This window comes from Calliopsis andreniformis, chromosome 9, assembly GCF_051401765.1.
Source record: "Calliopsis andreniformis isolate RMS-2024a chromosome 9, iyCalAndr_principal, whole genome shotgun sequence".
In the NCBI taxonomy this organism is placed as follows: Eukaryota; Metazoa; Arthropoda; class Insecta; order Hymenoptera; family Andrenidae; genus Calliopsis; species Calliopsis andreniformis.
In genome coordinates this window covers 1833800-1850093 of record NC_135070.1, presented here as the reverse complement: position 1 = coordinate 1850093, position 16294 = coordinate 1833800, and the positions used below count along the sequence as shown (strand labels likewise).

Sequence of the window (16294 nt, the reverse complement as noted above, 5' to 3'; positions counted from 1 at the left end):
ATGCGTACCGTAGCCGTATGGACCGCCTTTGTTTTGGTGTACTCAAGCAGCCCCTTGGTTGCCAGTATACGATACACCGATCCTATCCCAGGACAATCGGGAAACACTGGCGATCTCATCGAGAAACACGCTGATCCGAACGAGCCAACATGTGAAGAACTGAGGGCAATGTGGAGGTACACGAAACGACAGAGCAGAGCCGCTAAGTCCTCCAGAGGATACTCCATTTATTCTGACAGATTCCCTTACGATATGTGGAATCCGTACAGCGGACGTCCAAAGCTGACTCCCAATTATCAAGGTAACATTCTTTAACATCTATATTGAAAAGTATTACAAATATTATTGATCGTGTGCGTTCGATATTAAAGAAATGAGGATTGAATATTGATAATATTTCGATTTTTGTGATACAAACATCAGTGTTGCGAATGGCGGGGATATTGACAGTATCTGAAATCAATATTCACAGAATGCGTTCAGTTGCTTTTTTTTGTTGTATTAAATCGAACGATGGTCGCACGAATCATATCATATAAGCGTTTAGTTCTCTCAGTCACTCTTGACGTCTTGAAGCTTGAAGACACCTGACAAAAGGCAAAACTGACAATTGAGGCAGTTCTTAACCAACTATGCTAATCGAATGGGAATTCGTTAATAAACGATAAGTGTAAAAGTGGAGTCGTAGTACAGTATATAAATTATAGTAATAATTTTTAACACTATTTAGATTTATTGAGAAAACTTAAATGTTGACATAAATGATTATGATTGTAATACGAAAATAGAATATTTAACTGACTAGTGTTGAGCTTTAATTAACGAGCTTTTGAAAATAGTAAATCTCTTTTTTCATAAGTAATTATGAAAAAACTCTGAGGATAGTTTTATACAAATTAATAAATACATTCATTTCATAACATTACGATACAATTTCGTGCCAATTTTGGTAGGATTCTTAAATATAGTTAAAATGCATCAAATTTTATTAATAGTTTTTCGATAACTATGTGGTAAATTGATTCCATATTCCGCACTAAAGCTTCTTGTAATTCAAATTAGATTCTAAATTTCAGTGAAGTCTTAAACTTTGATGTTTAACTAAGACTTACCTTAACATAGTATCGTCGGTTTGCTACAATAATTATATAACTGTATGCAAGTGGTTTTTCAGGAAAAGAAAACCAATTCCATTTAGTAAAATTTGTAATTATATAATGAAGGAAATGTGTTCTATAATATCAGGATAAAAAAATTGTTGGCATTTTTCAGTCTCTTTTAACTTTGTTTTAGTCATAAATGATATTGGTGAAATTTACTAATATTTCAATAGTAAAGTTATTGTCATCTAATGACCAGGAATGTTTGGAAAATAATGCAACTTCTCTAATGGGAATATTAGACATTTCTGAGACTATTAAAGTATTTATCTCAGCAAATTTGCAGTTGTGTCGTTGTTGCACCGAACTAGCATGGTTAGTTCACGCAACTTGCACACCTCCATAGCTTCCAAAATATGCGTACCAAAAAAAGTTTTGCATACAAAAGTTGCGTGGTTCGAAGGGATACATTTAATTTTTTATAGGTGGAAACGTTTCGGAAATTTAAAGGTCGATTTTGTTTTTTTAAATGGAATACTATATTTTTTATACTAAAATATGAAAGAATGTCGATTTCTGAGTAAAAAAAGTATAAGATGTTCGATAACAAGCATCAGAAATTTTAAATGATGATTCCACATGCTAAAATAGGACGAAATTGTGTTTGGAACTTCGTTTCGGAGTTATTAATTGTTTAAATAAAACAGTTGAAATATGCATGAAATGTGTCTCACTACAGACTTATTCTACTGCTAACATGCATTTGTCAGGTCAATAGAATGTGCCTCGAGTCTGACACATTTCATACGTATCATAGGCGTCTTCTGAACAATTAATAACTTGGAAATAAAGGTCTAAACGCAATTTTGTCAAATTTCATTTTCGTCTTATCATATCACGTAGCATTATCCCTTAAAACTTCTGACACTTGTCGTCAAATTCCATGTATATTATCAACAATATTGATTTTGTGCCGTTGCAAAAAATTGAAACGGATTGACAATACTATTACCAAACTTAGCATTTGATGAAAAAAAGAACGATAAAAGATATGCATTATTTGTAAGTTGAGTATTTCCTTCAGTAGTGTATTTGTGACTTGTAAATGGAAGAAGTTACAAACCGTAAAGAGACTAGGCAGCCGAAAATGTTGAAAAGAAATGTTTCTTTTCAGATGTATCTTTTTACCATTGCTATTATACTGATTGAAATAAAATTGGTTTTAGATTCTTGTATTTAGTCAAGGGCATGATACACTGATGAACATTTTAACGTTTCTTTTTTATTTCATTGCAGTAAAGAATTAAAAAAGTAAAAAAATCAAATTTAAATTACTGAATTGATGACTAAAACATAACTTTTGAATAAATAAAGAACTTTTATTTAAGCAATATTAAAGAACCGCGACTTATGACACTTTTGGGGTAAAACTGGAATTTTATAGACTATACTGGAGGTTCAGTGAAGAATGATACTATATTTTATACATTTTGTAATTTTTTGACGTCGATATGAACCTTTGTTCGTTTGTCATCAGCGTGAAACCAGGAGAAGAAAAGGATTTGGGAAAAACACGTCAGCTTTTGACACATTTCAAAGTACAATTACTAATGCCTCCTCAGCATGAGCTTTTCGCTGCTGATCAATTTTTCTTTGAAGTCGGCTGTCTTTGATATAATTTTTTAAGCTGATGTCAGCGTCGTGTAAGCGCTTCTCCAATTCTTTCATTCCTAATATCTTCAATCGTAAGAACAATAGCAATGCTTTACACCTCTCATTGATTACAGCGACCGGTAGATAAATATTGATTGCAACTGCATAGCTTTCATTAGCATTCTGTGTAAATCTACCGACACATTTCGTAGTCTGAGGTTTTGGTGAACCTGTCGATAAACTGCTCCCTCACGGTTTTGAACGCGCTTGAAATATATTGTTAAAGGAGGATAATCGTTTGAAAGTTTCAAAAATCTATTTTTTTTCTTATACATTTACATGAACTGACATTATAAGAAAATTTTAAAGTCTCGTGAATAATGTTAAAGAATTAACGAAGTTATAGAGTCTTGAAGGAAACAATGCAAGCAGCCTAGCAGTTAGTCCAAGGAGTTTAAACGCATTTTTCCCGAAACTACATTTTTCAATACGGAGGCTCTGATAATTCGGGCTACGTTGGATTGGTCGTCTTCAAATTTTACATGCTAGTTCATCATAAGCTCCCGCATCAACTAACGAAGGCTCTTTTTAATGAATCCTCGTTTTTTAGTTGTAAAGTAAGAAAGTTGATCTTTCTTCTGAAATAAGCGAACTTTTTCTTTACCATCCCATTAGTCTTTTATTTAACAAAATTTATTAAATTCCCTTGAGTACCAGATAGTTATTAACATGGTTAATACAACATAATTCTTTTTTATTTCCAATATGATCTACAGGCGTTTCCAGGGCCATCGTTCAGAAAAAAGGAGAGTCAGAAAAATCTATACGACTTTCAAAAATACATTCATATAACCCAATTTCTTACGAAGTAATTTAACTGCTTTCAAATAGTTAAAACGAAATAAAAAGGAAAAAATACATCAAGTCGCTATAATAAAATAATGGAAATACATATATTCTACGGCAGTTCAAACAGTTATCCCCCTTAAGGACGACATTTCAAGCATCTTTTTCCTTCAGAGTAATTACAGAAGAGATGCTGCATTGTCGATGTTTGAGGAAAGACAGTTTTCATGTGATAGTAAATCGTAACTTTTACAGTTATGATAGTAAATGTCATGACCTTTTCTGTCACGTGAAAACGTACCTTTAGTTACGTTAGTTAAGCGAGAGCAGGTTTTCTTTGTTATTTTCTAATATTTTGCAATTTTTCGAGGTATGTCTATTGCACATTATCTTTCTAATTATACTTCACGTTTATTTCTACTATCATAATAATTAAAAATTTAGTTTCCTCATAATGTAACTTTTGTAATGTGTTAAGTGTATTCTATAGAATGCTCCTTTGTCGGAATAAATTATCTTCTAGAAAACACATAAAAGTAGGAAAGTGTGATATTTATCCTGGAGACTTAAAAAAGATGCCGCATTTTTAGTTGGAATAGATATGATGGTTTCAATAGAAGCCACATTGGCTGTTTAATGTTTAAAATGAAAACAAGTGTCTGAAAATATCTATCTCACCCTTAAAACGCCTCCATGAAATTATCCTCCTTCTTGCTTAATTCTACAGGCAGGAAAAAATCGACAAAAGTTTTGACGTCTCCCGAAAATATTATTTTAAAAAAAGAAAAATATCAGAAGAAATTGCAATTACTCTGCTTTTCAAATTTTTGAAATAAAATGTTGAAATTACCAAATTTAAATTGAAAATTAGAAACTTTTCGATATGCGGCCCTTTCTCGGAAGTGAGACATCTCTCCCAAAAAAGACAATTTGTAATTTTGTTTGTTTATAAATAATATGTATTGAAACTTTAATTTATTTCAATGAAAATAATAACACAAGACGTTTTGTTATCTGTATCAGCCTTTGAAAAAATTTTCTATTGTGAAATTTATAGTTACCCATATGCAGCAGTTGGTCTTAATTTTCAAATTATGTATATGCAATAATATTTTCAATACTGGACTCAGATTTCAATAACTTCGAAAAGAAGCAGAGTATTAAATTTAAACAATACACAACGGTTTTAAACAAATAGGATTATTTTCCAGGAGATTTTGTTGGGTGCGTAGTTATTACCATTGAATGGTGTATGTGAGGATATGGGGTACGTAGAATGCATCAAAGGTTAACTACGCATTGTAAATCCCCTCACGCACCACCCAATGGTAATCACGCACTCAACATCCTACATACATTAGCCAGTGACCATACACCTAATAGTTTTTTTTTCTGTATGTTTTCACTATTACTCAAAAACTAAAACCGGCGGTCACATACAGAGTGTAACAAATATAACCTTCGATATTTTAAGGGGTATTGGAAGATCCAAATTGGAGCTCAAAATATCCTATGAGATAGTGTCTGATCTGCCTTCATTTTGCAATAATAATGTCTTAAAATTTACATATCTATATTCTAAATTAACAATCAGAGAATTCTGTAATTTTGCAGATACTTTGGGGTACACAAGTAGAATAAAAAAATCTTAATATACTTAGTTGTATCTCTTACGGTTTATCTTTTACAAAGCTTTGAAAATTAAAGATCTATTTTCTATCAACATTTCGGATTTTTAAAGCTTTATAAAATTTAAACCGTAAAAAATACAACATATAGTAGCAAGACTGTTTTTCTCTATTTCTGCTTTTCAATATATCCGTAAAATTAGATAATAGTCTGATTGTTAGTTTATAATGTAGATATGTTAACTTTAAGACATTATTATTGCAAAATGAAGGTAATTCATATTATCATAGGACATTTTATGCTTCAATTTAAATCTTCTACTATACCTTAAAATATCGAAGGTTATATTTGTTACACCCTGTATGTAAAAGGAGAAATTACTCAAAATGTTATCCTTAACGATATATTTCAAGTTCATTTAAATTGGCAAAGGAACGGTTCATCGACAAGTTCATCGAAGTTCTTCATTGAAGAAATTATTGTAAATCGGTAATATGACTTTTTGTATTCCACTGGAAACCGTAGGTTTGTGTTTATAGTTGGCTAATTTAGTTTTCAGCTGCCGAATCAACAATTTTGCGAATTTTTGTATGAATCAAACAGCATTTTATTCAAAAAGGATAGCATTTCCAAAAATGTAATACAAAAAATGGATTTTACGTTTACCTAGTATCATTGAATAGACTTTGAATCTCTTTCTTGAATCTGAACTGCATAATTTTTTGATTACGAAAAAAATATTGGTTTTAAAAAGGATTTACTTTTATCGTTCTGGGCCGTTAACTCTTAACTACGAACACCCAATTTTAAGACACATAGACATTGATTAAAACCTATTCATATTAAATATTTTTAAAATTAATATAATGTTAATTGGAATGTGAACATAAAATATAACATGTATTTTGAACTTTCATTATAAAGGCTTTGATATTTAAGTCAGAGCAATAATAATATATGAGGCGTATCACTAGTTAAGGATTAAGAGCAAACAAAAAGTACAAAAAACAGAATAGCTGTAGATTAAAAATAAGGAAAGTAATAATTTTTGACATAGTTCTGGTTCCATTCTTTTTTCTTTTGTTATGAAGGAATGTACTGAAATCGTATTCTGATTTACATAAAGTAATCTATGAATTACAAAATAAGCACATTTAAATAAGTCTGGAATTTTGATAAGTATCGTTATTAGATGTCCTTGGGGTCATTTCAAGTAAAATAGTCCATTATCGATGCTAAACTATTCTTAAAAGATTTTGCGTTTTTGAAATTGCTTACCCTTAAACGTATGTTTATGCAGCAAGCGAAAGAAATATCTCAAGAGAAGTTAATGTCCGTCAATCACAGACAAGTAGGACAAAATACTTTTGTTTCAAAAATAACAAACTACAATTCTTATTCTATACATTTTTTGCGTAAACGTAAACGTAACTTCAATAATCAAAATTTGAACCTAGCTTAGTAGTTTTAGTATCGGAAAAATAAGGAATTTAAATGAAAACTGTATAAAAAGGAATGAAGTCTTGAACTTAATTGTACGTTTTTTTTTTGCGATAGTGCAGATACTAAATAATTGGCTGTTCCAGTCTCAAATTTAATATGTAGTCCCTTTTTCGTTATTATTTATAAAGCAGTCCTTTCCACCTTTTTCAATAATCTGTTTGTGCAAATGGATATTTTTATACAAAAAACGTAAAGTAGTGAAACCTGGTCAAAAATGTGTTTTTCTGGACAATGAATTGCAAAAAAAACTTTAAATAAAATTTTAATGCGTAAAAAATTATATGCATATTTATCATGCATAAACACCAGTCTAATTATCAAGATCTATAGGTCCACATTGTAAAACGTTTCTCCTTACAAACGTGTAGGGGCCATTCTACGTCAACTCTATCACATTTGTACCTCGACGTCCAGGATTTTGATGATGTTAAAATATACTGTAATCCATGTGCTACTAAGAAGAGATTACGTCATCATTTTAATTATTTCGAAATTATTTAAGAAATACAAGCCCCCAAAGTTTTCAATTTTTGTCGATTTTTACAATAACTGCCTTCACCTTTTAATTTATATCTCCGAAAGTATTAAACATACAAAATTCAGTTTTTTCTTCTATTAATCTTGAAGAATGTACATGTTTGAATAAATTTTTTTCATATTTCGAAAGAATATTTCAATCGAATACGAATCAAAATATTTTTATTTTACAAATTTGAAACCCGTTTCAAGGGTCTAAAAATGTGAAAAAAATATATTCATATTCTTTAAAGTTATTATAACAATGTGTATAAATTTAATTAACTGAAATAGATTTGTTTTTTTGAGACCTCTCGACGATATTGCGCCTAAGACCTCCAAAAGATAAATGTTGCCTTAGTTTTGTCCTATACACCTGTGATTGACAGACATTGAGATACATATTTCAATTTCCACGAAACCCTACAACTGCAAGAAATGGCGATCGCCATGGCACAAATGCAGTGACTATGTGTAAACTAAAAATGGTTTTGACAAAATTATGGTTTTGGAGTATTAACATGTAATGGTAAACAATTACAAACAAACAAAACTTGTTAAGAGTACATGATGAATGAAATTGGATCACTTTGGTCGGTATGATCCATTAAATAAGATATGAATCTATAGCTAGTAAAATTAGAAGAAATATTATAGGAAACTAAAAGAAGGGAAGGCAAAAGTCTTGTTTACACGCCCCTTACGTGTTTAATCAAAGTCTAGCTTGATATAGTTTGCTTCAGGAGCTGAACAAGCTAAAAGGCATACATGTACAAGGCACATAATCCAATTATTGGTGGATACATATACGCTACGAGCGGCCGCTGAAAGCCCTTTGATTTAAACTTTGCAACAAGGATTGATAAAGGCCTGCACAAAATAGAATACTTCTAAGTTTGCTAAAGATGATATAGTGACTTGAAAGATAAGACTATATTAACGAAAATTCATTAAATTTCAATTTTACTGATAATATACTACTTATAAGCTCATGACTTACCGTCAAAGAGAAGATGTGCAAGCTAAAAGACCCAATTACTGTCACTTTAAGGATGAGCTCTAATATTATTCCATTTTTCTTACTAAGTACTTGTGATTATTTAATCTGTTTATTTCAAGCAAAAATTTCGGTCATTCTCAAAATCTCTACTTTTATTTTAAAATTAATTGATTCGAAAACAGTATCTCGAGAACTATTATTGTCACTCAATTATTATCACTCATATATTAAATAAAAAAACTTAATCAATTGCTGAATTGCAATAGTAGTATTTTCCATGGCGCTTCGATTGTCTAAAACATTATATTCTATTATGTATGTTAGTAGCTTAAATGCGATAATTATAGACTTTTCTTTCGAGCCTTATTTTCTCTTTCATTACTATTAAGGAAGTACTTTCGAAAAATCAATGAAAAAAGATGAATAATATCTTTTCTTCGAAATAAATTAGGGTTTTACTTGTATGTTAATTTTTGTATATAATATTTTACAGAGTCTATTTGTTATTTTAACTAAAATAGCTTAGGGTGACATAATTGGGTCCCTTATTTTCTTTAAGATCAATTGATCATGAAAGCACATGAAAGCAAAATTCATTCACTCTGAACAATTATTCAGAGATACATTAAATGTAGTAACGAGCTTACAATAAAGTAATACTGCGAATTGAATTTTTTAAATAAAATAAAAATCATTACAAAGTAAGTAATTACGTATACTAAACTGGGAGACTTTAAAATCATGCCACACCGAGTATGTATTGTTATAAAAGTAGTTGTTATTTTTCATTGGCGTCTTCGCTTTTCGTGGATTACCATAAAATGAAAACTAAAGCCAATCGCCGTTCATAGGGAAATTTATAGGGAAAGCCAGCAATCGCGCCGGAGGTGCCCCGATTTATGGAAGGATGATACACAAAGCACCAGCTGGAAGTATATTACGAAATGGGATGCGACATTCTCTGCGGCCGTTTGACAAAACATACTTTTATGGAACTGTTAAGCCTTACACAACTTCGTCGAGACATCGGTTATCCACCGCCCGTACTGGTGGCTCTGCTCCTTTGTTTCAAGTCTCCCAGGCTGGCAGTTTCGAGCATTTGAAGGAGCTACTTCGTGCCGAGCGTGCTCGCGAGCTACAGGTTTATGAAAATACGTTAATCTTATAAAACGAAATTTTTAATTCAATGAGCGTTTAGTACTTATTGTTTCAAAAAATTAGAGGATTAATTTCTTTAAAGCTTGTTATTAGTTTGACAATGTTAGTTTCATCCATTGTACAGAATGTCCCAGAATTGATGGTACAAGTAGACAGGTAATAATTCTACATGAGAAAATAAAATTTTTTGTAAATAGAACAAAACTATACTTCCGTGTACTTAGACTCGAGTGTACATAAATTAAATTCAATTTTCCAGAAAATGAAAATCGATATCAAAAGAGTTTATTCTATACCTTCGGCTTACTTTTTCATGTACATAGAATCATCAGTTTTCTGATATTAGTACCAGTTCTGGGACGCCCTGTATACTTTAATCTTTAAAGTTTTTAAAGATCTTCAAATTTGTGATGTGTTTCAATTTCTGAATACCAGTATCTAATACAGGCCTATTCAGGGGTTTGTTTGTATAGTTAGCGGAATACCTATTCTTATTTTCATAAGTTCCCTATTTTCAGTACAGGGTGATCCCCTCGCTAGGGGACTCAAAGACAGTGTTGTTGTAAAAACATCGCATACTGAACGCCATGCTGGTATGTACGCTAAGAGTCAAAAGTGAGTATACACGTTGTAGAAATGAAGTTTGTATACTTTTTGTGTATGGCATCTTATCTAATATCTAGATAGCATTACGTATAGTACAAGATATTTATATACATATGTGTAAGATTTGTTAAATACACTCATCTGTGTATATATTTTTCATGAGATATACTCACTTTTTACTCGTACTGTATGATCTATTGATAAATCTTTACTATGACTTAAGGGGGAAAAACGAAAAAAGGGGGTACTAATAACGACTTTTCGCTGAATTTGCATTTATAGAAAATACTTACAACACATTTTTCGCTAAACGTGCCTTTGTCGAGTTCACCCTTAAAATGTTTTTACGAGACAGTACAAAATCATGACTTTTGTTATCATGACACTATATAACAATGTAATAACATTAAGTTTCACTGTCACAGTCATGTGAGTGTCAACTCGCTGTCATGAATATATGTCACGATTTAGTATCACGCAAAAAAGTATTAACTATAATACTAAAAGTATGAACAGTAAAATTCATAACTTTCATTGGTATGATACTGTACGACAACGTGACAGTTTTTTGTGGCTCACAGAATTTAATATCACGACAGTTAATTACTTTCGATCATGGCGTCAACTGAAGTCACTCTAGCTATTGTCCGCATTGTTGGCGAAATTATTTTTGAAAGTAATAGAATAAATGGGAAATGAAAGAAAAAAGTTTGAGTACACAAGTAAATGTCGCGACAGTTAAATTCACTGTCATGACAACGCGACATCTAGTTTTCATGATAACAAAAGTCATTTACTGTCATGATTTACTTTCACGTAAACATGTATCTTATTATTCCAAACGCTTTAAACGTAGGATGTCCTAAAACTGGGTTCAAGCGAAAAGGTGGTGATGAAAATATAGAATCAAATTTTTTAATATCATGCTTCCTTTACGAAAAAAAATTAATTAAATTGAGGATGGAAATACCGAAATATACAATACCGAAGTATACAGTTTTAGGCATTTGAAGCACCCGAAATTGTATAATGTATTCCCGAAATATAGTGATTTAGGCGAGGCCCACTTAAATGGTGTACTCTACAATATCCTTCCGATAAAAGCCACCAAATGTTATTTGTGTTATTTGACAACATTTATTGTTTTAGTATTCATAGAGCTCACAACCCTTCCTTTGTGATAATGCTGCTCTAGGATTCCAAAGAATTAATACCGTTTCTGAGCCACTCCTAAGGGCTGCCATTTTTAGGAAATCACTATACATCGGGGACGCGGTACAGTGGTTCCGGGTTAGTTGTTCCATGGTTCGGGATCAGATTTAGCCATCTATTGTAGCATGCCTACTTCCAGAAATTCTTGAATGGTTTCATTCTCCGAGTCACTTGTTTCAGAATGGATATATAGATAGAGTAATAAAGAATGAGTGCGAGTGAGATATCTACATCCGTCACGAACTAAAGCAATAATAAAGGGTCTCGGTTACGGAGGCTATATTTGTTTATTTTAAATACCTAACGCCGGAGACATTTGGCGAAGCCAGTTCCAAAGCCAAGATCTGCTGGGGATAGTCACGGCCAACTATCGAATAGAATTCCAGTCAATTAAGCCGGGCCACTGTATAAGTACTTTAAATTCAATTTTCTCGAAAATGAAATACGATATCCAAAAATTGTAATGTTTATTTTGGACTTACTTTTTCATGTGCAATTACTATCTTTCTGCTTGTAACACAAATTCTGAAACACCCTTTATATACACATGACGTTCCCGCTGCGATGTTTCACAACGGTGCTGCTTTGAATCTCTTAGCGAGAGAATCATCCTGTAATTTAAGGTAAATGTGCTAGTAACTGACTACGTCCTGGTACCTGAGCACTAATGTTTATTTTATTTCATTTTAAGCTTAAATTCTAATATACCTATTAAAAAATAGTATCATAAAACAGTATATTCAGCTACTGGGATGCAATTCAAGTGTCCGGACACGCATTTAGGTTGTCCGCTTACTGGAACATTTGACATTTTAAGCATCTTAAGCAGGGTATTGAAACATTTACCTTGCTAACTGCTACTACTATCGTGTTTATTTTTTAGGAGCATCGCAAAGCAGAAGAAATGGCAGGGAGAGGGTACCCTTTTAAAGATACAACAGATGACGAGTATCTAAATATGTACTCCCGGAAGCAATTGTTAAAACCGCCACTGCGAATTCCAACAAAAATTGATTACGAATTTAACCAAGGACGATATCAGTCAAACATGCCAAATATTGGTCAAGCATGGACAGTAAGTAAAAACCTACAAGAACTTTATCATTTTTTACGGATTACAATTCGCTGTGCTTAACATGAAAAATCCATCTAACAAAAGTTAATATTGCTAGAAAACTTTTATTCAGCAATCTTGCTTTAATGTTCTATCTTCCTTTCTGACTTTGAGCTGAACTATAGCGATAGTATTTTAATCTCTACACTTTTCAAGTAAACATATGTATTGTTCTGACTGTCCATTAATTACTCTGTGTCTTCTTTTATTGCTTCAATCTACAACAAATATACATTTAACTCTTTTCTTTTTTATTTCTTATTGTATCTTACAGCGTTATCTAGATCCTACATTTTCAGTTGAATTACTTATCCTGAGATACTTTGTATGTACAATGATATTTTTATTATGTCTGTCACGACATGACGCGTGGACCTTATAAAACATCACATTAGAGCTTATCAAATGCATTACCCTCACCTTATTCTTCAATGCAAAGGAAAAGAAATGTCTATACTTTTTCAGAGAAGCGGACCTCCAAATACCCGAGAATATGCGTTGCGTTAAATTTTCCATGAGCTTTCTTATTGTCTTGCTACTTGGAAAAGACCCTAAACGCTGATATATCCAGGTCCTTTGATACATTCACGTGCGACAGGCTTGCGGAAAATACGCATTGACGTTTCCTGGAATTTAGAAGGCACCTTGAAATGTCTACGCGTAAATATATTTCTCTAAAATATTACGTTAAAATGCGTTCGGTAAAGTCCAGGGTCCCCATTCTTTATTCAGCTAATTTTAGTTCCGACATCGAGTCAGTCCAGTCGAAATTTATGACAAAGCATAAAGGAGCAACAGAATCCACGCGTGGGAACACTATAGAGTATCTATATTTTCTTAATTTGTTTGTCAGGAGTGTTGCACAGGTTTCGACCGTGTTAATATTTCGTTGCAACACATCCGCATATGAAATGCTAAGAAAAGAATTCGGAATTTACATTGAGGACAGTGATCGATAAGTTGAGTAAATAGAAATACTGATTGAATAATCGACCCTTTCGAAATGTTCTTTGAACTATGCATTGCGAATATAAGGAATTATCTTTCACATTGATATTTATGGATCAAGATTCGTCAAACTAGCTCTCCCCAATATTTTATCTTGAGAATAAAAATAAAGGGGGATGTAAGTACGAAATCACATCTTGAACGAATATTGAAATGAAAATGTCAATGATAATCCTTTATTTCTATAATTGTGTTACCGAAACTCTAACTCTAATAGGGATGATTTTTCAATCATATTCATGAAGAACTTTTACATAAAAAATATGAAACGCTCCGAAACATCGATATTTTTTATGCAAATAAAAATTGAAAAGTTTTCTACCATTTTGCAAATTGAGACTTCGTTTCTGAGATATTAGCAGATGAAAATTGAAACATTGACTTCCGGTGCCACGCAGTTCAAACAGACAATACTCTTAACTTGTACTTCACACTTACAAAATTAATACATTGCATTTACACTATTTAAATAGCAATAAGGTAATTGACTCAATTACCGAATAAGGAATACATTTCTTAAAAATTAAAAAAGAATCATGCATTAATTAAATTACTATATTTTTTTATATAAAATTAAAATTTTTTTTACAAGTGTAAATGAAAAACATTGCAGTAACTTTTGTTTAAAATATGGAAAATATTATTTCGCGAAACAGTTTAATTTATCCATTTTGTTATTAAAAATGCTAATTATAGGAAACAATGAATGACCAGAGACTAATAAAATAAAAATTTTAAAGTATTAAGTTTGTGTATTATGAAAAAAGGAATATGTAACTTGTTACCAGAAATTCATGATGTCCGATAAATGCGACAAGTATTTTGTTTGATTTTAATTATTTAATTTTTTTACAATTTTGTGCTGAAAAACAAACTACAAAATGTAGAGAAATAGCTAATAATCAATTCTTTACAAATCCTAATGCAAAATAATTTAAAAAATTCAAATCTCTGAAAAACTCGTCGTCGGTAAATATTCTTTGAATGGGTCAGTTACCTTAATCCAATTCCTCCATTGTGTATATCCTTTGTTTGCTTGTATTCTCTTTGCTGCAGAAAGAATTCTGCCAAAGGGAAAATGCATATTAAGTGTCAATGTTACAAAAAACTCCTAAGAAACGTTATTAGATGTTGCAGATTATACAGAATGTCCGCTAATATGGAAATGTCTATTAAGCCTTTCTGTCATCTAGAATTAATAACGAATTGACATTAAAACGTCCGGATCGGTCAAATAAAAATGTGTATAAACTTCTGTAAGCGTAACAAGCTACAAAGAGACTTTATTTTGCTACAAGCCTTGAATCATTGAACGGCAATGAAACTGTACATGGATACCTTTGGGTAGAGCTATCCCGGCATCTGATCGATCGATCTGAACGTTTTATGGCCAATTCATCGTTAGTCCTCGATGGCAGAAAGGTCTAAAGTCTGACAAATAAATGCAGTGGCGAATTAAGGTATACTGGAACCTCTGATGCAATATAAAATTGGTACTCCTAATATTGTGACAAAGAGAACTACCTTTTTAACAAAAAAGGTTTTATTTTATTTTAAAACGAAGAGTAATTAATACTGTTATTAAAACGTTATATTTTAAAAAATGTATTTATTTCATTAGAGAATGTAATTAATTTATATAACAGTTTTTCTACATTTTCGTTTTAAAAATTGTTGATATCTGATATTTTTATAGTCCAAATTTTCAATTATGTTAGCAAGAAATACATCTTTTGCCAATTTTGACTCCCCCTTCAGGGTCACCCTCGAAGACCTAGGCGCGCGTCTTATGCGCTCTATGTACTATATGTGTCCCATATAAAAGTACTTACATATATATAATCCGCCACTGAATAAATGTCTCTTTTTCGTAGAGAAAAATTTTCTAGCAATGACGACTGGCAATTGCACGCCGTGGAGCACAAAATTAATCTGTGTGTGCGTGAAAATTTAGCCACTCGCTCAGCTAATAGTAGTTCGAATTGCACAGGTCCGGAAGTCAGACCTTCAATTTTTAGCTGCTAATATTTCGGAAACAAAAACCTTAACTTGCAAAATAGTAAGAGACTTTTGGATTTTTATTTGCATAAAGAATATGTATGTTTCAGGCGTCCCATATTTTTGGGATAGCCTGTATACATAGTGAATACTGCCTGTTTTAAAAATTCTGAATTCTTTTCTTAATACCATGCAAAGTAAATATCTTTCAGATGCGTAAGCTTAACAGCGCTATTTTCAATCATGTCGATGACAATTTAAAATGGATCTTGGCCCTGCTGAGTGGAGAAAAACGGGGATAAAGAATAGGACGCTTGTTTTAATAATTGTCAATGTGCAACTTTGATACAAGCCGAACTACCCTTGATTTCATAGAACGAGTAAATTCCACGGAGAAACGACGTTTTGATTTATCTCGAAGAATTTGTTCACATTATGCTATAATGAGTGATACAAGATTGACTGCTATCGAAATTACGATCCTGAAGCGATTTCAAGTCTCTCTGAAAAAATAAGCATTCGAATTGAATAATCCTATGAAAAGACCGATTTTCAAACTCAATTTTTCAATGATAAATTATTCTTTTTTTTTAATTATACCATAAATAACATAGAAGCAGTACTACTGTTAGCGCCAAAATATTTAAATGACAGGTGTTATTATAGAAAATTTGTTAATTGAGTATAATTGGCGAAAAAAACAGTAACAAGTTTGAATAATCTTAGTTTGAATATTTGTTAGCACAACAATAAACGAAAAATCGCCTACCTAAATTATACTATCGACTGTAAATATCTGAGATTGAATTGACATAACATTAGAATATATTTATATTTACCACCAGTAGCACAGTACATCTTCAATAGGGGCCGCCAAAAACCTTAACACGTTAAATGCGGAGGTACTTCAAGTCTAAATTAATCATTACAATGTCACAATAACAATATCGG

General features: G+C 31.8%; 1 protein-coding gene across 1 annotated transcript; it reads left to right on the top strand.

Annotated features, from left to right (window-relative positions):
* On the top strand, positions 1 to 13823 carry LOC143183559 (uncharacterized). Its single transcript, XM_076385125.1, has 4 exons — positions 1 to 301; positions 9099 to 9388; positions 12107 to 12298; positions 12803 to 13823. Exons 1-4 carry the CDS (start codon positions 1 to 3, stop codon positions 12842 to 12844), a joined length of 825 nt encoding a protein of 274 aa, XP_076241240.1. The 3' UTR covers positions 12845 to 13823.
* Positions 13824 to 16294: the final 2471 nt, after the last annotated feature.

Coding starts and splice junctions, on each gene's coding strand:
- LOC143183559 (XM_076385125.1), top strand. CDS start 1: ATGCGTACCGTAGCCGTATGGACCGCCTTTGTTTTGGTGTACTCAAGC. Junction 9,389..12,106: donor AGCGTGCTCGCGAGCTACAG/GTTTATGAAAAT, acceptor TTTATTTTTTAG/GAGCATCGCAAAGCAGAAGA. Junction 12,299..12,802: donor ATATTGGTCAAGCATGGACA/GTAAGTAAAAAC, acceptor ATACTTTTTCAG/AGAAGCGGACCTCCAAATAC.